General features: G+C 37.2%; 2 protein-coding genes across 4 annotated transcripts; both read right to left on the bottom strand.

Moving 5' to 3' along the window:
* Positions 1–137: 137 nt before the first annotated feature.
* On the bottom strand, positions 138–11295 carry LOC112191650 (CHD3-type chromatin-remodeling factor PICKLE). The gene is made up of 30 exons (XM_024331033.2): positions 11149–11295; positions 10891–11028; positions 10644–10798; positions 10223–10384; positions 9812–10053; positions 9612–9707; positions 9386–9522; positions 9094–9306; positions 8905–9012; positions 8529–8579; positions 8331–8430; positions 7589–7731; positions 7364–7467; positions 7039–7177; positions 6742–6911; positions 6527–6593; positions 6319–6441; positions 6117–6226; positions 5943–6024; positions 4367–4558; positions 3876–4041; positions 3677–3782; positions 3304–3378; positions 2677–2738; positions 2486–2562; positions 2161–2291; positions 1292–1640; positions 881–1004; positions 705–778; positions 138–586 (listed from the first exon to the last, which is right to left on the bottom strand). Exons 1-30 carry the CDS (start codon positions 11293–11295, stop codon positions 410–412), a joined length of 4020 nt encoding a protein of 1339 aa, XP_024186801.1. The 3' UTR covers positions 138–409.
* A 2988-nt stretch (positions 11296–14283) lies between these two features.
* Positions 14284–22418, bottom strand: LOC112193972 (probable trehalose-phosphate phosphatase H). 3 transcript variants are annotated; one of them, XM_040516136.1, is made up of 7 exons: positions 22211–22418; positions 22039–22088; positions 21772–21906; positions 21271–21411; positions 21133–21184; positions 15589–15634; positions 14284–15464 (listed from the first exon to the last, which is right to left on the bottom strand). In XM_040516136.1, the coding sequence occupies exons 2-6, from the start codon at positions 22054–22056 to the stop codon at positions 15603–15605; spliced, it is 378 nt and encodes a 125-aa protein (XP_040372070.1). In that variant the 5' UTR covers positions 22057–22088; positions 22211–22418; the 3' UTR covers positions 14284–15464; positions 15589–15602. The 3 variants fall into 3 exon arrangements, with proteins under 3 accessions (XP_040372070.1, XP_040372072.1, XP_040372071.1); XM_040516138.1 differs by lacking the exons at positions 14284–15464; positions 15589–15634 and adding an exon at positions 20863–21003; XM_040516137.1 differs by lacking the exons at positions 14284–15464; positions 15589–15634 and adding an exon at positions 20863–20996.
* Positions 22419–23537: the final 1119 nt, after the last annotated feature.

The following is a 23537-nucleotide window of genomic DNA, read 5'->3' as shown; positions in this document are numbered from 1 at the left end:
AAAATCGGGTAAATGATCATTTTCCCTAAAAAATATATATTATTTTTACATTATGTTCTTTTTTTTTAATTTGAAGACCAAAAGCAACCATTTTAAACTAATTTGAAGAATTGAAACTTTAATTCACATATGAAATGTTGAGGGGAAAAAAAGTTGCTTTTATTAAATGATAAAAGATGGGACAGCTGCTTTTCTAACCATTGTTGTGAGCTTGATACTATTGATCACCTAAGCTATGATCAAAGAAAGGGTATACAGTAACAACACTACATGCATCATTTTACATTTCCAGCTTTTTGGGGCACTGTTGGACCTGTCTGAGGCAAACACGAACCTCCAGGAGATGGAATTTCACTATTCATCTTCTCTGTTGCGCGAGTCCAACCCCACAATTTCGGGGTGATCTCCATTATCTTGTGCTCTTTGACACATCTCCTGGTTGTTTATCTGCATTTAGTGTTGGCTGTGCTGAAGTAGGAGGATTTTGTTGCACAGGGGGGCCAGTCATGCTAAGTACGTCTTCGCAGATAGTTTCAAAAGAAGTCTGCAGAGACTGCGGGGCAGTTCCTTCCACAAGTTTGCACATCTACCAATAGCATAGGAAGAAGATACATATATCAAATCTGACACGTTATTATGATACGGTGAAGGTTAATATGCTCAAAGCCATCGACAAAATTATGTCCAATAATAAATTAATTTACCTCATTAAAAAGCTGAGGCAATTTTAAACGATCTGGATCATTGTCACAAGCTGCAGCTAGAATTTCTTCCGAACCTGCAAGGCATGAATATCAGTTGTCACTGAGAAAATCAAGGCAGAAAGAAAATACTGATTTTGATCTACTAGGAAGTGCTTCAAGAAACAGACAGCGCTTACCGATTTCTTCAACTATTGGCAACTGATCATCACCCATTTGCTTATCAGTTTCCCCAGTGTATGGAAAATTCGTCCCCATGGTTTCCTTCTCAAGCTCCGCAATCTCATTTGCATACAACTCATCCTGAGAAAACAATTGAAGTGAACAAAAATTCAGTAGCCAAAATCAAATTAAAGGATCATATGTTCCTTGCTTTTCTTCTATTTCTGAATAGAAATTATACATCATAGTTCATATTTCATAACCTTAAACTATTAAATTTCTGGATAGATTTTATGAGAACCTTAGGAGTTATAACATGGGCAATGATATTTATAAAAGCAGTAATTAATGGTTTAAATTTTCCTATATGCTCCAACATAGTATACAATTTGCCCACGTGCAGGTAACATGAGACATTATAAACTTACGTAGTATTCTTTCTGGGCTTCTTTATTGTTGCCATCCTCCAAGAGAAGCACTCTTCGCTTGATAAATTCTACCAATCTTCTTTGCATATCTCTTGAATAATGCGACGTAGAAGACTCTGGATATGATTGAGGCTGGTTTACTGGATCAATGGTTCCCTGAGCTACATTTTCTCCTACGTCATTCCCATTACCATTTCCAGCGGCGTTACCAGGTGCTTCAGTATTAGCATGTGCTCCATTTTGTGCTTTAACCTGCCCTGGGAAAGGAAGGTTCAACTCTTGACAAATAACTTCTTGAATCCCCAGGTCCTTGTCGTCAACAATAGCTTGCCATCTTCCATATCCATGCCTTGTGACCCAAGCACAAAAACAGTAAGTAAAGAATGACCATACTGTATATTTAAACGACTGAAAAACTCTGGAGAAATGTCCCAAGAACATTAAAAAAATCAGATTGGCATAAACGACTCAGATTCAGCATAACTGCATAAGTGAGAGTTCTGGCCACCAACTTCTAAAGCTAGATGCAGAACGAGTTAATCATGCCTTCCACTTTCGATATGGTCCAGGAAAATTAAATGTAATGTATATAGTGTGCTCCTAGGGTTAAGAAGTATTGGCCCGGATTATGTGGAGCACACTTCGCTTGATAGCCAACACATGTGCTGCTAACAAGACATTAACACACAGAATGATTGACGTACATATGAATGTGAGAGAGCTAATATTGATCTATGGGGCTATGTTGTGTAAGTTTTGCCTCCCACACGATGCTATGTATTTTTACATCATGCAGACAGGAAAATAGATGCAGAAGCAAATTGCAGAAAAAGCAACAGCAATAGTAAACATATAAGATAAATTCTTACTTTAATACAGCATGCAGTAATATCCCATCGTGATCCACCTTCCAAAATTTGCCACCCTTCAATCCTGGGTAACGGAACAGGACGTAATCTTCATATAAAGGAGCGCCTGGATTTTCTGTTGCAAACTTTGCCTATACCAAAGAAAAAAAAAAAAATCAAATGGGATGAAAGGTTGGTGGAAACACACACTATACATAAAAAATAAACATAGATAAGCAAATAATCCTCTTTACTTTGGTTAGAATATATCACAATACCAGAAATCCAAAGACAATATTGCATACATAACAATAAAGTTTAGTATAACATGTGGCTACAAACTTACTTTTTTATGAATCATAGACATAACTGAATACCGAACAAGTACGTCCGTTATATTGAGTCCTTCTTTAGGGACACCATCTATAACAAAGATCAGGACAGTAAAACTTTCTTTGTCAGAAATGGTAACGTATTGAGAGTAAACATATAAAAGAAAGGGCAGATAAGAATGACGGGATTTCCAAGGATTATTACCTGAAAAGGTTGGAAAGTCTGTTAATGGTTCAATTATGTGTTTCAAGAATAGAGTGGCATAACTGAAATGAAATTTATATAAAAAAAAAAAAATCAAAACACACTCACAGCACTCAAAGAATATGTACATGTATTTTGTCTCCGATAAATAGTCTATTTGTCCCTTGTTTAGGGATATGATATGGATGAATGTAAGATAAGAGTATAAGTACATAAAATGAAGCCATTGGAATTTACTTTTGTCACATTGAGATGAATATGAGACTCAGGTTTAAATGAACAGTACAAAAAGAAAATCCCATTTGCATGCCAAGAATACCAACAGAAGAGAACTCCTACCAAGCAATATCTATTTACATCATTACCTTATGGTATAGGTGCAGTCAGTTAAACAGGAGACCATAAATAACGATCAGGAATACAGCTATTTTCTATTAACTTCTAAGATAGGATGCAAATATGAAGGTTAAGGAGAAATTGGCCTTCTACTTCTATGATTTTCATATAAAAAACTGAGAAATTTGTATATGGTAGCAGCTAACAAAATATGAAGAACAGATCCAATCTATCTAGTAATTATCCATGTGTCCCACTGTAGTATAGATGCAAGTAGGAAGGAGTTGTTACGCTTTTATTTCTTCATATGTCTTCTGCTTCATGCGTGCTACAAACTCCTTATAGTCATCATCCACCATCCCAAACCTGCAGGGTATCCACAAAATCTCATCAGAAGAATTATACACATACAAGACTATTTGAAATGTCGACACACTGTTATATATCGATCACAGATCCCCAGCCCCACAGGCTCGATACATTCCAGACATTCTTGTCTCACAAAATAAACACAAGACAAATTCAGTCGACTCATACAAACCACTTTCACAGTCAGAATATTGTATACAGATCAAAATGAGAGGGAAGGAGGGTACGCAATTAATGGATAAACATAAATTATATGTATAAGCACTGGAAAAGAAAATACAAATTTAAACGGTACCTCATAAAATTTTTTAGAAATGCAGCCCTCTGATTTTGATTGAAACCCAAGACTTTGAATGAATTTCCTTCTCCTTCCATCAAAGGAAGGGGTTCTGCACTATCCACTGCAAAATAATTCATTTGAAAGTGGAAAAATGATCAGCATGAGATCAGCTATTTTTCAAATTATTAATACACTACCATGTCTCTCAATATACCACGACTTCTCTTTTTATTAGGCTTTCTCCCTGCAGAAAGATTTCCAGAAAGAGGTCCAGAGGAAGCTGTTTCGCCATCCGTCACTTCAGCTTCATAGTTATCATCCTCTCCATCAGAACTTACATCTTCCAAACCAGCGAGATCATCGTCTTCAACAGATACCATCTGAACAAATTCAACACTATTTAAATTGATACAAATTCATAACGACCAAGATTCTAACAGCACTTTTTGGTATGTATGATAGTGTCTTTACACCTTTTTTACGAACCAACCCAATTTAGAATTTATTAAAAAAAAAAAAAAAATTCAAACAGAAGAATTAATTTATATGTAGATTAGTTAAGATGATATTCAAAGAACATGCCCCATGATGCAAGCACACACAATCAGACCCCCATATATAGTTTGCAGCAAAACCACATCTCTCGTACAAAAAATACATAATAAATAATGAAAGATCCCTACAATCAGCAACTTGAAGAACTACCTGCTTACGACTTCTCTTCCCTTTGCCTAAAGCGTTTAATTCTTCAACTTTATGCACTTCATATCTGTCCTTTAACAAATCTTCCCAGAAATTTGATTTATCATCGTCAGTAGGACTACTGTCAACTGCAGCCTTTTTTGGTTCCTCCTCTTCTACGCCCTCTGCTTCGTCAATGTATTCAAAATTTGCAACCTATAGCACATGATGCAGGTTTATTTAGTTTTGGGGGAAAGAAGTTTAACAAAAGAAAATCAATAAACAGAGGGAATGAGATTAAACAATAAGAAATCTTATGGAACATGACTGTCAATGAGTCAAGTATGTTTTTATTGCCTTTATAAAACCAAGGAACTATCAAATGTTACAACCCTTGATGACTAAACAAGACTGACGGAGAATTCCAGACTAAGTTTGCAATTTCTACAGACAGAAATTTCAGACTCCAACAATACACAGATGAATATCTCTTTCCTCTACATAAAGGTAAGCTATTTCATCAGAAATCATTTCAGAAAAATGATATCTCTGGGACGAACCAACAAGGAACGAGTGTGCCACCGTCCCTTTATTATATTTTTGTAGGTAGCTTTGTTATATTGACCTTCATATATATACTCAATTACTCATAAAAAACCACTTGAGGCATAAATTCTTAAAATGATAGATTTGAATTTAATTTCAAAATTTTCTATATCTTCAAATTTTGGTAATTGTTTGACTAAAAGGATTTATTAGGATACAGCACATATATTTGTACAAGGAAATAAACTCATGATAAAATGGACAAAGATGGTAAAGAATCAAGAGTATTACAACCACCCCCTGCCCCAAAAGAGGAAAGGAGGCAAGAGCAAAATTAGAAACCATTAAAACTATGCCATATTTACTATTAACCAATTGATTCTAATAACTTGAAACCTCCTGTGGAGAGGCAGTTATTGCAGAGAATGAGGATAAGGCAGAGCAAAAAATGGAGATAGAGCTTTTTATTTATATATTATTTTGTTAACTACTATAATGCCTGCAATTTTTTCCCAAAGTAAGAAAAAGGTGTTATGGAAAGTTTTGGCCAAAAATAGGGAAACACAGTTCTGTGAATAATAGTATAGATACGATCAATTTCCAGAGACTCAAAATTAGAACCACTTCAAGATTGCGCATAGCATTTCTTTCTTGTGAAGAACTAAATATCAATCTAAATGCTACAACCTTAAATTTAACCATATAGTACCACAGAGAAGCAGATTGTGTACAAATTTGTAAATCCCTATACGTGACTCTGCTAGTATGCAATAGTTCAAGCTCATCTAGAACACTACTTAAAAAGTAAAAGAAATGGCCTGACAAACTACCACACTAAATTTATTAAACTGATGCTTATGAGTTACCACAACATCCACTCCTTTCTTTAAGTGCTAAGCATTATGTTATTATCACTATCAAACAGTTTATGCAAGAGAAAACAACAAAACACAAAAAGTGTCCTGTTAGGGAATTAAGCTTCATGCACAGCACCACTGCGTCTTATGCATATAAACTATAACCTTAGTGACCTTAAAAATCATAAAATATATACCTTAAAGGCCTTTAAAAATCCATCTTCATCTTCTTCCTCCAAAGGAGTGTCATCATCCCCAGCTTGTTCACGATCAAGTAATCTATCAACAAAGAAAGAAGAAGCATAAATAAATTAGTTGGGCACATACATCTAAATGCTGTCAAGGGTACCAAAACTTGCTACAAAATTTACCTCTCTATCGCAGCATCATCATAATGAATTTGACGGGATTTTCCCGCTTCATCATTTTCATCAGCAAATAACTCCTTTGATCCGTATCGAATGATATCATCTAGCTCTTCCTAAAGTGAAGTTAGAACCATTTAAAACTTTGATTAAATTTCAGTGGAACATAATGTTTTTGCTCCAATTATTAATTAAGAAATTTGCAAACCTGGTTGATGTTTCGAGCCTTTAACCTTCCAACAACTAAATGTTCCAGTACCATTTTCTTCTTAGTCAGTTGCATCATTCTTTCTTCAATTGTTCCTCGTGTTATTAGCCTATAAATCATCACCTGCAACCCCAAAATCCCTTTTATAAGACTGAAACCAAAACAAAAAGAAAAAGAATATTGATAACATTGAAGTAATAAATCCAACCTTGTTAGTTTGCCCAAGTCGATGAGCTCTAGCCATAGCTTGTAGATCTGCATGAGGATTCCAATCACTGCAGACCAAAAATATTCCTTAAACTCTGTCCTGTAATACTTCCTTCATATCTTTTATTTAAAATGATTTCAGAGTTCCATGATAAATTTTTTTGAAGGATTTCAAAACAGTAAAAAAAAAAATGTTAGTGAAGTTTAAGTATTTACCTATCATATATGATCACTGTGTCAGCAGTTGCAAGGTTTATGCCCAAGCCCCCAGCTCTAGTGGAAAGCAGAAAGCAAAACCTGGAAGAATTTTTGGCATTGAATCGATCTATCCTTATTTGTCTCTCAGCTCCACCAACTTTACCATCTATTCGTTCATACTGCCATTTCTGACAAAATTAAAAAATTTAAAACTGTCAGACATAACCAGAACAGTTACCAACTATTTCATTCTGCAAAACTAGATGCTAATACATAAGAATGTAGACAAAAACCAAAGTAACTATGCATTTATACTTTGTATGTACAGTAGTCTTCTAGCAAATCCAACATGTGTTGAAATTGTGAATAGATAAGCACCCTGTGCCCTTGCTGCTTAAGTTTTACCATCATTCTGTCCAATACTTGCAGTTTTCCAGAAGATTCCAAAAGTTGCCTGTCAAATGGTAAAGGAAAGTGGAACAACATATCTCAAAACTCCACCTATGAATGCACAAATTTAGCTAATAGAATAACATTCTATCAATCAAAACAAATTCAGTCACTATTTTCAACTCCATACAGAAGAAACCAACTTCTTTGATAGACGGTGATCTCGAAGATTAGGCAAGAAGAAAATTACTTGTGAGATTCATTGGCATCTTCTATGTAAGGTTCGACTCCCTCGAGCATATAAGCATGACAACAGAGCTTGCGCAACTCCATGACCACATTGATAAGAGATATCTGATAACCACTTGTTAGGCTAGAGCGAGAGAGAAAGAGAGAAAGAAAGAAAGAAAGAAAAAAAAAAACAAGAAGAAGAGATTAAATAAGAGTTTCATTTAACTAGATCACACAAACTTACCTGTGCACCACCATGACGAGTTAGTATCTGATAGTTACGAGTCAGAATTGCTTTGTAATAGTCTTTCTGCTTGCTGCTTAATTCAATGCGTAATATAAGTTCCTTCTTAGGAGGTAATTCTTTCATGACGTCTTTTTTCACCCCTGCAGTACCAATTACCAATTTCCACACACATTTCAGCAATTTTTTCCTAGAATGGTTAGAAGAAATTAGAGCAATTAAACTTAAACACAGTAACAACCACCATACATATTGAACTTTGAACTACATCAAAGAGGAACAGAACTACATAAAATACACAAGGCTGCAAAGTGTTCAACAGGTATCAGCGACAAATGTTTTCACGTCTTTAAACCATGTTAACTATTATCTTTCATGAAATGAATAAATATAAATAAATCTGGACATTCATGACATGTGTTGATAAAAAGACAAAAGAAGACTGAAAATCAACCACAATAAATCCAAAAATTGAACCACATAAAAAGAGATTTTTTTTTTTTTTTTTTTTTTTTTTAGAATGAAGAGTTCCAAAAATTTCAAATTGAAGAAGATTGAAATTCTAAAATGGTTCCAGGCCAAAATTTCAAATTTAGTCAGGATGTCTTCAAGAAACAAAAAGAAAAAATTCAAATAACAAAGCTAACAGTGTATATCACTGTTAAATGCATCTAATAGGAAATTATATGTGCATATCTTATTAGTAGAGCACGTTTTTCTTGATAGAGTTTTGAATTTATACTTCTAAGAAGATGAGGAGCAAGAATTTTGTGAAGCCTGGAGATCTGCTGTTCCTCGTTGATATCCTTAAACTCTTCCTGGAACTCCTCTAGACTTGCAAACTGCATGTAAAGTATGCATGAAAAGGTATGAAATAAAAAAAGGAGTTCATTTTGAATTAGCTGAATTCAATTTCATAAAATGCATGGCTGACACTCACCTTGCCAGCATCAAGGAAGTGCATAAGCATGAAAAGTTCATCCAGATTATTCTGTAATTGTATAACATATATGACCACAAGTAAGTTTCCAATGAATAACTTTGATGTATCTAACTAGTTTATTTATGTCAGCTAAATCATAAGAGAACAGAAACAAAATCAAGCTGACTATTTCTTGCAATACCCAGAAAACCCTAAGGCACAAAAGGGCGATTAATTGAGAAACAAACCAAATCAGCATTCTGCCCAAAAAGAAAGTGCAGAACGTAACTAGAATGGTTCAATCTTTCAGAATGACAGGATAGGTGTTAGAAAGTATTAGAAAGGGAAATATAAGGAAAAGCGTATCTATCACACAAGACACTGCGTGATCAACCTGAAGAGGAGTTCCAGTCAGAAGTGTGCGATGATTCGTCCAGAACTGCTGTAATGATGAAAACAATTTTGAATCCTTGTTTTTGAGACGATGTCCTTCATCAACAATCTACATATGGATTTCTGAATTAGGCACAAACCAAATATTCAAATAAGTATGGAATGTACATATAGAGCAACAGAAATTTACCATGCACTTCCACTTTATCGGTTTCAGTGATGTAGTGTCCAAGTTAATCATCTCATATGATGTGAGAAGGACATCAAACTTGATCCTATCTTGCTTGCTCTCACTAATGATCTGACCAGATTTCTTTTTCTTGATATTCTTGTGATTCTTGGGGAAGTAAAACTCGTATTCCCTTATGACCGCACGGGCTTGGGAAGAGCCAACATACATAACCTGGACCAAGTGAACGTTTATTCAGAATCACATTTGATTGATGAATGATGATATATCATATGAAATTCAATGCACTTACAACATTCATTTGAGGTGCCCATGTTGCGAATTCCCGTTCCCAATTTCGTAACGTTGAAAGTGGAGCCACCACTAGATGTGGATAGACTTTCTCTTCAAACAGAGATGCTAAAAAAGCTATACTCTGTATAGTTTTGCCTGCAACCAAATAAATCTCAAGCCGCTGGTAAAATTCAGCTATCAAGAAAGAAAATTATACCATAGGTTAAAGTGATAAATACACTGACCAAGTCCCATCTCGTCTGCAAGTATTACAGGAGTTTGTTTGGACCAGGAGAAGCGTAAAAAGTTCAAACCTTCAAGCTGATATGGATGCAGTGTACCTTTATTTACACCAAAAAGCACTCAGGCGTCCGTAGTCAAAACAAATCACTGAGGAAGAGTGAGGCAAGCCAGATTCAAAGCTCATAAAAGACAGAAATGGTACCTCCAGAAAGAAATTCAGGACTGTGTTCAAACTGTTGAAACTCTTTCTGCTTCTTTTTTGATTCGAGAGCATCTTTAAGACTGCTCTTCTGCTTACCAGACAATTTGTGAGATCTAGACTGGATTCTATGGAATTTCTCTATTTCTGGCTGAAATGTATAGATATCAGCCTCCACTTCCCAATAGCATTCATCGTAAGGAAGTTCTTGCCACTTTACAAGATATTGCTTCTCATCATCGCCCCTGCAGAATCCAATAAGCATTACAAACATTCTAGACTTCCCATACAGCACTAAGTTCTTCCCATTAACCTCCCATATTGATTTGAATTTCAAATGAACTGAAGCATACAAACATTTTCATGGGAAAATGATATTGGTATTCAATAGACAAAAGAAGATAGAAACGGAACCTGCAAGCAAGGATTCGGTCAACAGTTGTCCATTCGGGTCGAATGGCAACAAATTCCTCCTCTGTGTTATTAATGGAAGACCTTTGACGATTGAAATTGTTAACCTTCTGCTTTAGACGCGGGTATGTCTCGAATGCTTTGAAAAATTCTTTCTCAGGAATCCTGACAGAAAATAAATTGGGAGGTAAATGGAAACTCTCAAACTGACTATTAATGTCACATAAAACTAGCCTACTATCCAAAATGGATACACAATTTGCCAGAGTAGCATGAAAGACAACCAGTTTGCATTTAGGGTTGGTTTTCAGAGTGAGAGGATTTTTTTGTAAGCCAGCCACTATTCTTAAAGATAGTATAAGAGATCCAGCGAAGAGATTTAACCCATATACATAGAGATAAGCTGAAACCATTAACAAGTTACCATGTGCAATGTAGATATGATAGTCCCTTCCACTTCACAAGATATTGTTTAACAAAAATCTGCCTTGAACCCATCTTTGTGGCATCACTATCATCCGCCACAGTAGGTCGCCTGTCACAATCCAGAATCTTGTCAATATCAGTTAGAGGGCTCACCTGCAAACATAGGAAAGTTTGTTCTCAGCCATCACCGAAGCATATCATCTGTAGCTGGTTTAATAGAAGCAAAAGTAGGCAAGGAAACTTACACATTCTGGACATCGCCATCTGTCAGGTAGAGGAGCCCTTAACGGGGGAAGTAAACACTTAGCATGATATGCATAGTTGCATGTCTCACATTCCATAAGATTCTCAATTTCACCACAGGCTTGACAGGAATTATCTTTCTACATACCTCAAAAAAGAAGTATAAGAAAATACTTGTTGTAATTTCTAAATTGAAACAAAATATGGCAACACAACAGACTTCAAAGTATTATAAGACATCGAAGAAGTGATAAACAAACCACGTCAGTCCTAACAATCTTCTCAAACTTTTCCTGAGCTCTTCCAGGTTTTCCAGTCCCAAAATCGGGATCATCATCAGATTCATCAATATTATAAATTGGCTTTCGGTCTGATCTAGTGCGCAGCCTCTCAACCAAGCTACTCATATTCTGCAGAGTGAGAGTAGATATTGATCAGCATCCATTGATATGTGAGGAATTTGGAAAGGTTCTTACAGGCATAATGAAGCTGTATTCCAAATTTAATGGTCCAACGACCTGTATCAGTAAATGCAGTGAGAATCCAAACCCAACAACCTATTTAATTAAAACATTTTCTTGTGTGGAAATTTGTGTCATTTCCCACACTTCCTGTTTGGTAAAGATTGTTTTGTGAGAAAGATATGCCTTAAAAGCTCAGTTTCAGGTACTCTCCCAAAGTACCTGAGCAGATATCTGCTTCATTCCCCTGATTTGACTGATCATTCTTTTCTCAGAAGGAACGATCGGTTCCCAAACTATCAACTATTTGTAGCAAAGGTGATATTCTCTTTAACAAAAATGGAAAAATGTAAATTCTCATGAACTAAACCGAAAAATCTTTGTGCATAAAATTATTAAATACTAGGCCTTAACCAAAAGGGGAAGAAAAAAAAAATCCTATAATCGACAAATAAAGAAATAACATTGAACCACCTATCTCGTTATAAAAGAGCGGTTCTCTTTTGAAAAACCATGGATGAGTAATGCAAAAGGAATTTACTTTGATATATTGGTGCAAGGAGAAACAAAAGAATAATGCTTCATGCGTATATGGATACATGCATCATATATAGGTACCCTGAATGGTTGCAGCTATACATGAAACTAAATACTTACAAGGGCATATAGATCAGGAAAATCAGCTAATCAAGATGACTCGATCATAAGAATTCCTCATGATCTTTTTTAAAACCAACATACTTGGTCACTCCATAGCAACCTCTCAATCTTCAAATTGTGAACCAAGAACAAATATACACATGCAGATATAAAATATAACTGCTGAAAATTCAAGTAACTGAGTCCACATTGTACACAGAAATCAACAGCGCAGCATCATCAAAAGGCTGATATCACATGAAATGACAAGTCTGATGGATAAAACCCTAATAGACAGTGAATTGGGACCATTAGAAGGGTTTCTGCTTGGACAGAAAATTCAGAAATGGGCCACCTTTTCTTAGGCTGATCAGACCTAGTGAAGTGCTATGTGTGAGTGAACGGTACAACTGAGCAGAATGTAAAGGAGTTAGAGAGGGTTACCCGGATTTTAATATGCGTGCCTGAATTCCCTGAGCCCTGAGAACCCGGCGAGAGAGAGAGAGAGAGAGAGAGAGAGACAGTGATATTAGAGTGACCTGTCGGGCTTTATATAGTTTTGTTTTGGGGATGAAAATATAATTTGGTGAAAACACAGGGGTTGTGTAGTGAAGTAGTGAGACGATGCCACTTGGTTGCCATGCGTATAATAATATTTAAACTTTTTGGTGGGAAACATTTTGTAAAGCATTCTTTTATTTTTCTTAGGAAGGAGTCAAGGAGATGTGAATTTTGTACATCATATTTACCTTTGAAAAGAGAAATGTGATCATACTAGAAGCATCTGCTCTTCTATGCGCCAAACCCTAATGCACATAGATGGCTTTTGATTGTTTTTGTTGATTTGCTTTGCTCTTTGATGGGCACTGATATATTATTTCACTCCATACTAATTTTTATCTTATGTTTTGATTTTTATTCATATTGTTATGATTGGTTGAGGAAAGTAAGCAATTTTACGTAAAAAGTTTGTAACTGAATATGCATGATCGGATGAATTTTATTACGTATTTAATAAACTTGTGTTTACTTTATTTAAGATATATTACATGTTGCGGCTCACATGATATACTTTACTTTTAAAAATACACTCCATTTTTTACGCCCGTTATGTTACGTGTGTGATAAGTAAAGTGTATAGTAATTGTGCTAAGTAAATCACGTGTACGGTGTGTCAGGTCTTTGGCATGTGCCACTGAGAAAAAAGAAAATATTTACACGTGTACGTTTTCAAGTCAATTGACTGCATGTTGAGACTACGAATGAAGTAATTTCTACTAATGTCGCTAACTAGGCCAACTCAATCATCAATTTTGTAACATCGAGTTTATGTATTCAGTTAGTGATTTATTTTTCATGACTTACAATATGAATGCAGATTTCTCAATACTTATAATTCTGCAAATGCATACGTCTATTCCATGATCTGTGTATTCCTAGTTCATCGAAGGTTTTGTAAGCACTTTCCTAACTACCCAAATAAAAAAGTTGAGAAAACTATGAATATATGAAGCTCATGGGCAAAAAAGAATTACTTCAAATCTTTATGGACCATTTTACAAAATCCTAAAATTGTAATTATATGAAATACATGCATTAGAGGCCTTGTATGCCAAGTTGCCAACTAAACATGAGGGCAATATGGTTTCAACAAAGAAGGCAAAATAATAACTCATATAGGATTTCTTAGCTTTTTAGGAGCAATTAATGCCCCTAAATTATGCTCATATGCGAAAATAATGAGTTTTCCTTTCTTTCTTTTTTCTTTCTTTTTTTGAGAATGTATTATGAGTTTTCCTTTTGATGCTCAAATATGAAAAAAAAAAAAAAAAAAGTTTTCCTTTCATGCTCATATGTGAAAAATAATGAGTTTTCCTTTCATTCTCATATGTGAAAATATGAGTTTTCTTTTTTAGAAATATGTAGAAAGGCAATTCTGTATTATCCAAGCAGAATACAGGTTATCCACATCATAATCTCATAAAAATTTGAAGCCTCATTAAGAAGCTAATCTTGAGCATATCCAACCTGCTGCAATACAATATCTAGAAAATTCACCAACCCCTTTGCATGTTTAGGAAACTCATCACCAACTCCCAAGAAAGAAAGAAAAAAGATGGCAAGGTGAGAAATTTAAAATAAAACTTGAGAATTTAAGTTGCTTCAATACAATATCCAATATCAAGAACACTCACGAACTCTCTTCCATTAAAAAAAAAAAAGATAGCAAGGTGAGAAAATAAAAATAACTTGTAAATATATAGAAATGCAGTGTGCATGGATAGAACACAAACCACTGAGCTATTTCCCACATCTATTGATTAATTTAACACTAGAAAAATTAAATTTGGGTTATGATCTACAGTCCAGTAAATAATTTTAACGAGTTCAACATAATCACTCATGTATTAATAGTATAACGTCCAAATTCAAATGTTATTACTCTTCAGAGTCGAAGATAATATGAAGTTTTGCTCTCGTTTAACCCCAAATACAAAAGTTAGCATTCATCAAATGCCAAAGACCACAATGTCTGATTTACGAACAGAGACTCAAAAGCAAGACAAGAAAAACGACATAGCCAGAAAGAGAAGCAAATGACATATTGAGGGACAGAGGGAGGCTAGCTTTTATTATGACGCATTGGTGAACAGAAACTGGGCAGGAAGCAAAGAGTTGATTGAAACAAGGGGAAGACCATGTACGTGTTCCATATCTTCAATCCCAATTCTGACAAGGCCAAGACCTTCATCAAGTATTTGGCTTCTTTCATAAACCAAGAATACGGCAAATCAATCTAGAGAGAAGCTTTACCTATTTGTAGGAGGATAATAGAGTGAAGATGAGATTACTGGTGTGGGTGGGACTGGAATTTCCTGATTTAATATTTTGTGTTTAAGGAATGATCATGTTTTGGGGAGTCTTATCTAGTCGGCCTAGACTTGTTGTTATGACTCGTTTTGTTACTTCTACAGTTTTCTGGTAATGTGGACGTTATAGATTGAGGGTTTGGACGGAAATACAAATATATATAGGGTCGGCAGTATCATTACAGCTACAAAACCTAAATCTCAGATCTCAGAGAAGGAAGAGGTACCAAACAGATAAAATGGCCGGACCCAATAACATGAAAATGGTGACAAAGTCTCCCAAGATGAAAGTGGCGAAGCATCTTCGTCCCGGGCAGGGAAAGGGCCAATCTGGTCTTGGCCGGGGCCGAGGCGGAGGCCAAGGTATTGGGCACTGAGGTGGAGGAACTGGGCCTGATCTGACCGTTGCCAGGTGAAGGAGGAGGTCGAAGTGGGTTAATTTGGGCCGAGGTTTCGGGCATGGTCTTGGAGGAGCTTCTGGATCTGGCCGAAGAGTGGGGAACAAAAGGCAAAAACAGAGGCTACCAATTTGTCCAATAGCTCGATTATTCCTATCCCCACTCTAGGAGGTAGGAGGTGATGAAACCATTACTGAAAACAACCCTCCTGCGGAACATGACTAATTAGCATCACATGTCTGGGTACCACTTCATGAACAAACCAAAGAAGGGAAAGCATGCATTGAGAAGACATAAAAAGAAGTTTATAACAGATGAGTTATATGATCCACCTTGAGTGGCTTTCTCATTCTACCGATTTCATTAAAATCCTCAAACCTGAAATTTGGAACAAGCCAACATTAGAATTCAGAAACGGGGGACAACAAATTGATTTCATGTAAAAGGAACGAAAATAGACTGAATTAATGCAAGCAGATGTAGAGGGGAAAGAGAGAGCTGGCCTTAAAAAACTTGAGAGTGGTACGTGTCTCCTATGGTGGATAACCCCATGGTCAAAACGAACTAAAAGGTCTTGAGGTTCTGGCAAAAAGCAAGTGATTTCAGTTTCTTCCTCGTCCTGATTTTCTAACTGAGATGGAGAATTTAGAGAGAACAAAATGGCAATGCTGGTGGTGATTATAATCTAGGAGAAGACATTGATATATACAAGGGAGCTGGAGGAAACCCTGCAAGATAAAAGAACGAAAGTACCCCTAATACACAGATGAAGATTTTCAATCAAAGATAGATCTGTATGACCAAAATATCTCTGGTGCTTTTTCTGAAGATGTTGATAGGGGCTATCTAAATTTCTTACCCCTTTGCCTGTACAAAGTACAGTACTGTTGTACACTTGTACTGGTCCTTATCTTAGCTTTGACTGGACATTTTGAGATTGGTTCCCCCCTTCTATACATTTGAAATTATCGATCTTTTAAGCTAGAAAACTTGCGCTTATTGGTTATCATTATGAGTTGATCTTCTTATTAATTATAATAGCAAATATAACATTGCTTAGCTTAAACTCCATCCAGTGAAACAGCATAGTTCTATTTTTCCAATTGACAGTTTTCGATTGGGTGTTGAGTGGTGGAAAAATCAAGTACTTATTTCAACCCTACTCTAGTACCTGCAACAATTTGACACAAATTAGTGAGTGGTAACTTTAATTAGGGCTGAATTTTAATTTTGCTCTGACCAAGTTCATGCTCTCGAACTTCGCAGGCATCTATCTAAAATGTCGCCCTAGGTGTAGCTGTGGTTGCTGTAAAGTACTTGTGTTTCTATCTGATCGCTGCTTATACAGTTGTAGCCATGTAGGAGTAATTGGGAAGAATTGATGCAGGAGGTCATCAGTGGCGTATTTCCAACTTTGGCTGTTGAAGGGTTCTCATATTCCTAATCCGGCGATTATTTCCAACTCCGAACAGCAGGTTACAATACAGGTTCCTTTTGACAATGATCCCAGTCAACTTTCTTTTGTATATGCTTCTACCTCTTATATCAAACGCAGGGATTTATGGCAAGATCTTAATGCTCTTCGTCCTCAAACGTCTATCCCATGGATGGTAATCGGGGACTTCAACGCTATGTTAGGAGCCCATGAAAAATCAGGAGGCCCATCTCCCTCTCGCCTCTCCTGTGCAGATTTTCAAAGTATGTCAGATACTTGTGATTTTGTTCATCTAGATACTTCCGGTTTGTTCTTTACTTGGTCAAATGGTTGGAGCACCCGTGGACATGTTGAGCTTCGTTTGGACAGATGTCTTTGTGATACCACTTGGTTTGAAGCTTGGCCTTTTACTAGTTGTGTTGCTCTTCCCCGCGTTGCTTCTGATCATTCTCCATTGATTTTCTCTGCTTCAAAACTCTCCCCAAGTGGTCCCAAGCCTTTCAAGTTTCAGTCTATGTGGTTGCAGCATCCAAATTTTCATGCAGTAGTGTCTAATTGTTGGAATTCCTTTCAACTTTGTGGCTGCCCAATGTTTGTTACTTTGCAGAAATTAAAGGCTTTGAAACATTGTTTGCGTGATTGGAACAAAGTGGTTTTCGGTAATGTCCATCAAAAGGTTGCTACTGCTCGTGAAAATTTAGTCAACATTCAACAAGATATCGCGACCCGTGGCATGACTGATCAAAGGTTTGAGGATGAGATTGCTGCAAAGTCTGCAGTCTTAGATGCTCTGAGGATGCAAGAAACTTATTGGAAAGATAGAGCTCGGGTTAAGTGGTTTACTGATGGGGATCGCAGTACATCTTTTTTCCATACTTATGCCAAGGTTCGTGCAGCCAAAAGTCAAATGTCTTCTATCCGTGTGGGGGAGAGGATACTTACTGACCCTTCAGACATTGCAGCACATACTGTGGCTTTTTATCAGAATCTCTATGATATTTCCTCCCCTTCTACAAATGTGGATGAGGTTTGTTCAGTTATTCCATCTCTTGTGACTGACGATGAAAATGTGGTGCTATCTGCAATTCCTACATCAGAGGAAATTAGAAGTGCAGTCTTTTCTATGGATGGTTCTAGTGCTCCAGGGCCTGATGGTTTTTCAGGGTCTTTTTATCAAGCTTGTTGGGATATTGTTGGTTCTGATGTGGTGGCATGTGTTCGTCAATTTTTTCTTCAAAACTGGATCCTCCCCAACATGAATTGCAATTTTTTAGTTCTCATTCCAAAAGTCCCAAATGCTCAGCTTATTACTCAGTTTCGCCCAATTGCCTTAGCCAATTTTCTCTTCAAGATTATACCTAAGATTTTGGCTTCTCGCTTGGGGTCTATTGCTACACGTATAATTTCTCCTCAGCAATCAGCTTTTCTGCCTGGTAGGCGTATTAATCATTGTATTGGTATGGTTTCGGAATGCTTTAACTTATTGGACCGAAAGGCTTATGGTGGAAATGTGGGAATCAAAGTGGATATAGCAAAGGCGTTTGACACTCTTAACTGGGATTTTCTGCTCCGAGTTTTAAGTAATTTTGGGTTCTCTCCCACTTTCACTAGTTGGATCAGCTCTATTCTTCACTCAGCAAGACTATCTCTTTTAATCAATGGCTCTCCTCAAGGTTTCTTTACGTGTTCTCGTGGTGTTAGACAAGGAGATCCCCTTTCTCCACTTTTATTCTGTCTTGCTGAGGAGGCTCTTAGCCGGGGCCTTCACTTACTTCTCCAAACCCGTCAATTGAAGCCAATATCTTTTCCCAGGAAATGCACTGCACCGTCTCATGTGTTATATGCAGACGACCTCATGGTGTTTTGTCGTGGGGACAAAAACTCTCTTAAACGGCTGCGTGGGTTTTTTGACCGTTATAGTGCAGCTTCAGGGCAATTCATTAATGCGGATAAAAGCACTTTCTATCTTGGAGCTAGGTCTCGTCACAGGAAAGGTACAGTTCAACGTATATTGGGTTTTCATGCAGGGCGCCTACCTTTTATCTATCTGGGAGTTCCTATTTTTTGTGGAAAACCCCGCAGCTGCCATCTCCAAGTTATTGCCGATAGAGCTAAGTCAAGGTTAATGGGTTGGCAGGGGAGGCTTCTTTCTATGGCTGGACGCACTCAACTTGTGCAATCTGTTTTTCAAAGTATGCTTCTCCATAGTTTTTCTGTGTATCAATGGCCTGCATACCTTGTGAAGAAGTTATCTACATGGGCGCGTAATTTTATATGGTCTGGAAATATCGAGACTCGGAAAATTGTCACTGTTACTTGGACTCAAGTTTGTGCTCCGAAAAAAGAGGGCGGGGTGGGTATTCGTGACCTGGCAACTCTTAATTCGGCAGCTGTTTTAAGGTTTGCATGGAACTCTTTCACTTCTTTGACCCAATGGGGTGATTATATGCGAACTCGTTATCCTTTATTATCTAGTTCCAAAGTGAGCTACCGCAAATCCTCAATCTGGCCAGGTTTCCGCTCTATTGCTCTTCATATCACCCACAATTGTCGTTGGATCATTGGAGATGGTCGTTCAGTGTCATTTTGGAAAGATAAATGGCTTCAAGATCCAATTTTGGAAATGTTGGGTTTTTTCGACTGGTCAGGATTCAGTGATCTTCGTGTGGCTGATTTCATCTCTGATCATTCTTGGCAGTTTCCCTCTTTTTTCCTAGATACCTTTCCAGACTTGTACAGGAAAATTTCTGATATCTGTCTCCCTTTAGACACTGAACCTGATATGCTCATTTGGGAGTCTACAGCCTCTGGAGAGTTATCCTTCGCTGATTCTTACAACTTGCTTAGACGACACTTTATTTTGAGAGACTGGGCTTCTACTATTTGGCATTCCTTCATTCCTCCGCGTTTTTCTTTCTTGGCTTGGAGGATTCTCTTAGATCGCTTGCCCACTGATGATCGGCTGAAAAGAGGTGGGATTCCGATTGTGTCCATCTGCCAATTATGCAGCAGTTCGGCAGAGTCAGCTTTACACTTATTTTTACACTGCCCTTTCTCCCAACATCTTTGGGGATGGCTGGCAACTCAGTTTGGAACCTCATTTCCTGCTTATGACTCTCTGTTGGATTTTTGGGTTGGCTTTTGTCACAAGGGTTTTTCCCCTCAGCTTTATAATTTGTGGTTGGCAGCTGGTTTGCTTACTTTCATGGAAATTTGGAAGGCGCGAAATAGACTCAGGTTTGATAATCGCTCCCCTATTTTTTCTACACTGTGTTGTTCAATTATGGCATGGATTCGGCAATTCGGTTCTCTTGTTCCTGGTTACTATAAAGGCGTCCTGGATTCCCGCCTTCTCTCTTCCCTTGGGGTGTGCCCCAAGCCTCGTAAAGCGCCCAAGATTCAACGTGTCCTATGGCATCCCCCCCTCCCTCCTTGGGTTAAAGTTAACACTGATGGTCTGGCGAAAGGTAATCCTGGTCCTGCAGCTTGTGGAGGAGTTTTTCGCGATGCTTCTGGGGTTTATTTAGGGAGTTTTTGCCAACCTCTGGGTTGCAATTCTTCCTTTTATGCTGAACTTTATGCTGTTATTGTGTCTATTGAAGTTGCTTTCACTAGAGGTTGGACTACTCTGTGGTTGGAAAGTGATTCTATTAGTGTTTTAGCATCTCTTTCCTCCAACTCTTTCTCTCCTCCATGGGACTTGAGAGTTAGATGGCAAAACTGCTTGAAGAACATTCAGCAAATGCAATTTCGTAGATCTCATATTTTTAGGGAAGGGAATGTAGCTGCAGATAAGATGGCAAACTTAGGTGTTTCAAAACACTCATTTACTTGGTATCCTAGCCCTCCTGCAGAGCTTCACAGGTACTTGCAGGCGGATTTTTTGGGACTCCCAAATTATCGCTTCACAGGTTGCTGAGATGATTATGTTCGTCTGCCTTTCTTGCCCGCTCCTTCTCAGAGGCTTTTTTTCCCAGGAGGTCGTGCGCAAAGTTAGCTTCATATGCATCTACATGCAGGCGCAACCAAAATTCTGGCGTATTTCGTGTGTCCAGTTTTCACTTATGTGGCTGATTTTTTCTTTTTGTAGATTTGTTCATGAGGGGGAAGTTTCCCTCTCTTTTATTTCGCTGTTAATTTTGTTTTATCTCTTGGACGATGTATTTTTCTTCTTTATTATTAATAAATTGAGTTGGGGGACGGGCGGTGGGTTCCCAGAGTGGGGCAGACCCTTCACCTTCGGGTTTGAGGGTGGGACTTGTGCCCTACATTGTCTGTCTCCGAGGAACTAATATCGCCTAATCCCTTTCTCCTTAAAAAAAAAAAAAAAAAAAAAAAAAAAAAAAAAAAAAAAAAAAAATAGAACAATACACCATTAATTCAAGCACATAAATAGTTAATTTTGTAGAAGTGACTGCAAACAACTTGAAAATAAATGTACCTTGTCTCTGCATCTTCCACTCACTAGCAAGATTTTTCACCGTCTTCCTCATCTGTATTTTGACATGGTAAAGTTTAGATACAGATTTGGAGAGAGCGAAAAAATTACAGTGAACAGAGCTAAGAATGGAGCTCTTACAGAATCAGACATGAAAGCTCGATCTGGGTCTTCGACTATGGGCGAAAGAGTGCCATCGTAGTCAAGAAACATGACTATTTGCTTGCCTTGGGAAGCTCCAATGATTTGCTCAAACATGGCCAAGGCAGATGGATGCTGCAGCTGTATTTCATCAACATCAAAATCCATAAATGAATCTGAACCAGGAAGAGAACAAAAATACAGAGTTTGTAACTTTCAGCACTAATCAACCCCAAAGCTAAAAAGCACAGATAGAAGTTAAGACATGCAGCAGAAGCAATTCTATTCCATTGAAAATCTTTTAACTTTCAGCACCAATCAAACATCCACAAAAAAAAAAAAAAAAAAAAAATCAGCACTCTATTTGCCGCATCAACACAAAAGCAAATCACATACATTTACCAATTCACTCCACAATCTTAACAAACACTCCTTTAATAATCCTCAAAGCTCAAACGAACATTTTAATAATCCACGCAATACTTGGGCCGTAAAACATACTTTCTTGCTTTCTTTAGTGCCGCACATCAAGTGTGATACATCCAAAGTTCCATACCACCTTACAGTGGGGGAAAGCACCACTTCACTGCTTGCCACTGTTGGAGCTGATAAAACCATTGGTGAAAAACACTCCTCCTGCTGAACATGACTAATTAGTATCACATATCTGGTACTAATTCATAAACAAACCTAAGAAGAGGAAAACAATACAGTGTATGTTTTAAGACAAAAAAGAAATTTAGAACAGATGAGGTATTACTAAGTGACCTTGAGTGGCTTTCTCATTTTACCGATTTCATTAAAATCTTCAAATAAACCTGCAATTTGGAACGAGCCATCATTAGAATTCCGAAATGGGGGACAACAAATTGATTTCATATAAAAGGAAAGAAAAATAGACTGAATGCAAGCAGATGTTGAGAAGAAAGAGAGAGCTGACCTTAAAAGCTCAGAGTGGTGTCTCCCATGGTAGATAAATCCATGGTCAAAACGAACCAACAGGTTTTGGGGGTCTTTGGTTATAAACAAAAGGAAGGAGTTTCTGTTTCTGCCTCGTCCTAATTTTCTAACTGAGATGGAGAATTTAGAGAGAACAAATTGGCAATGCTGGTGGTGATTAAAATCCGGGAGGAGGAGACAGTGATATATACAAGTTAGCTAGAGGAAACCGTACAAGGTAAAAGAACAAAAGTACCCCCTAATAAACAGAATTAAAGATTTTCAGTCAAAAGATTGATTATGAACAAAAAATATCTCTGGTCCTTTTCTGAAGTTGTTGTGTGGGGCTATCTAGATTTCTCGTCCCTTTTCCTGTACAAAGTAGAGTACTTCTGCACTGGCCTTATCTTAGCTTTGACTGGAAATTTTGAGATTGGTTTCCTCCTTCTATACATTTGAAATTATCGATCTTTTAAGCTACAAAACTTGTATGCTATGAAGCTTGTGCTTTGATCGAATTATAAAGAATGTTTAAACAAAATTTGTACTACTAAGTTGGCCTCAGAAATTACATTCAGATACAATCATTGAAAAAGAAAAGAATATTAAAATCTCGAAATCTGGCAAGAAAGAAATTACAGACCAAAGCTAGCTAGCTAGGCACTGGCCTTAATTTGCTGATTAGCAAGGAAAGCGTATTTATTGGCCTTTTGTATATATCCAGAACCAAGAAACAAGTAAATAGCTAGCAAAAGAGTTTATCTTTGTAATAAGACCCCGGCTCTCTTCTTTGCAGTTTGTTGGCATGGAGTCATGGACTAAGTGAACGAAGAAAGAATTGTGTCCTCAGTTTCTCTTTCAAGTATATTTAACTTGTGACCCTACCTTAATCTGAACGAGTTTTTGAAGTCGGGAAGTATGCAAGACAAGTATTAAATTAAATGTTGCACGCTGATCATAAAACGAAGTGTTTCCGAAGCTGAAGAGGTATTATTAAGCTTCAATTCTGGGACAAGTTTCCCCGGCATGATATTATAAGGAGGCCGTAGAGCAGAGTCGGTGGGTTGTGATTTACAATTGCCGAGCTTAGGGGGGAAAGAAGAGAAGAGAATGGTTTATAGTGGTATAATTTATTTCATTGAAATAGAGGCTTTTTCAAAATTGAAAGCGAAAGTTCAAACTCACTGAGCCAAAGAAATCAAAATGCATGCTTGGAAGGTACACTCACGGGAACTGTTAAGCTCTGGATTGAGAGTACCACTCAATTTCAGTCTGGTTTCTTGACTCACTCGGTGTCCTTACTAGATAGGTTGGCCGATTAACCGGAC

The sequence above is a fragment of the Rosa chinensis genome, chromosome 3 (genome assembly GCF_002994745.2).
Source record: "Rosa chinensis cultivar Old Blush chromosome 3, RchiOBHm-V2, whole genome shotgun sequence".
Classification (NCBI taxonomy): Eukaryota; Viridiplantae; Streptophyta; class Magnoliopsida; order Rosales; family Rosaceae; genus Rosa; species Rosa chinensis.
This window is presented reverse-complemented; position numbering and strand designations above follow the sequence as displayed.

Coding starts and splice junctions, on each gene's coding strand:
- LOC112193972 (XM_040516136.1), bottom strand. Junction 21,185..21,270: donor GAGCTTTCATGTCTGATTCT/GTAAGAGCTCCA, acceptor GTCAAAATACAG/ATGAGGAAGACGGTGAAAAA. Junction 15,635..21,132: donor GTGGAAGATGCAGAGACAAG/GTACATTTATTT, acceptor TCCAAATTTCAG/GTTTGAGGATTTTAATGAAA.
- LOC112191650 (XM_024331033.2), bottom strand. CDS start 11,295: ATGAGTAGCTTGGTTGAGAGGCTGCGCACTAGATCAGACCGAAAGCCA. Junction 10,054..10,222: donor GACCGAATCCTTGCTTGCAG/GTTCCGTTTCTA, acceptor TGGATTCTGCAG/GGGCGATGATGAGAAGCAAT. Junction 7,732..8,330: donor TGCTCCTCATCTTCTTAGAA/GTATAAATTCAA, acceptor TTGGTACTGCAG/GGGTGAAAAAAGACGTCATG.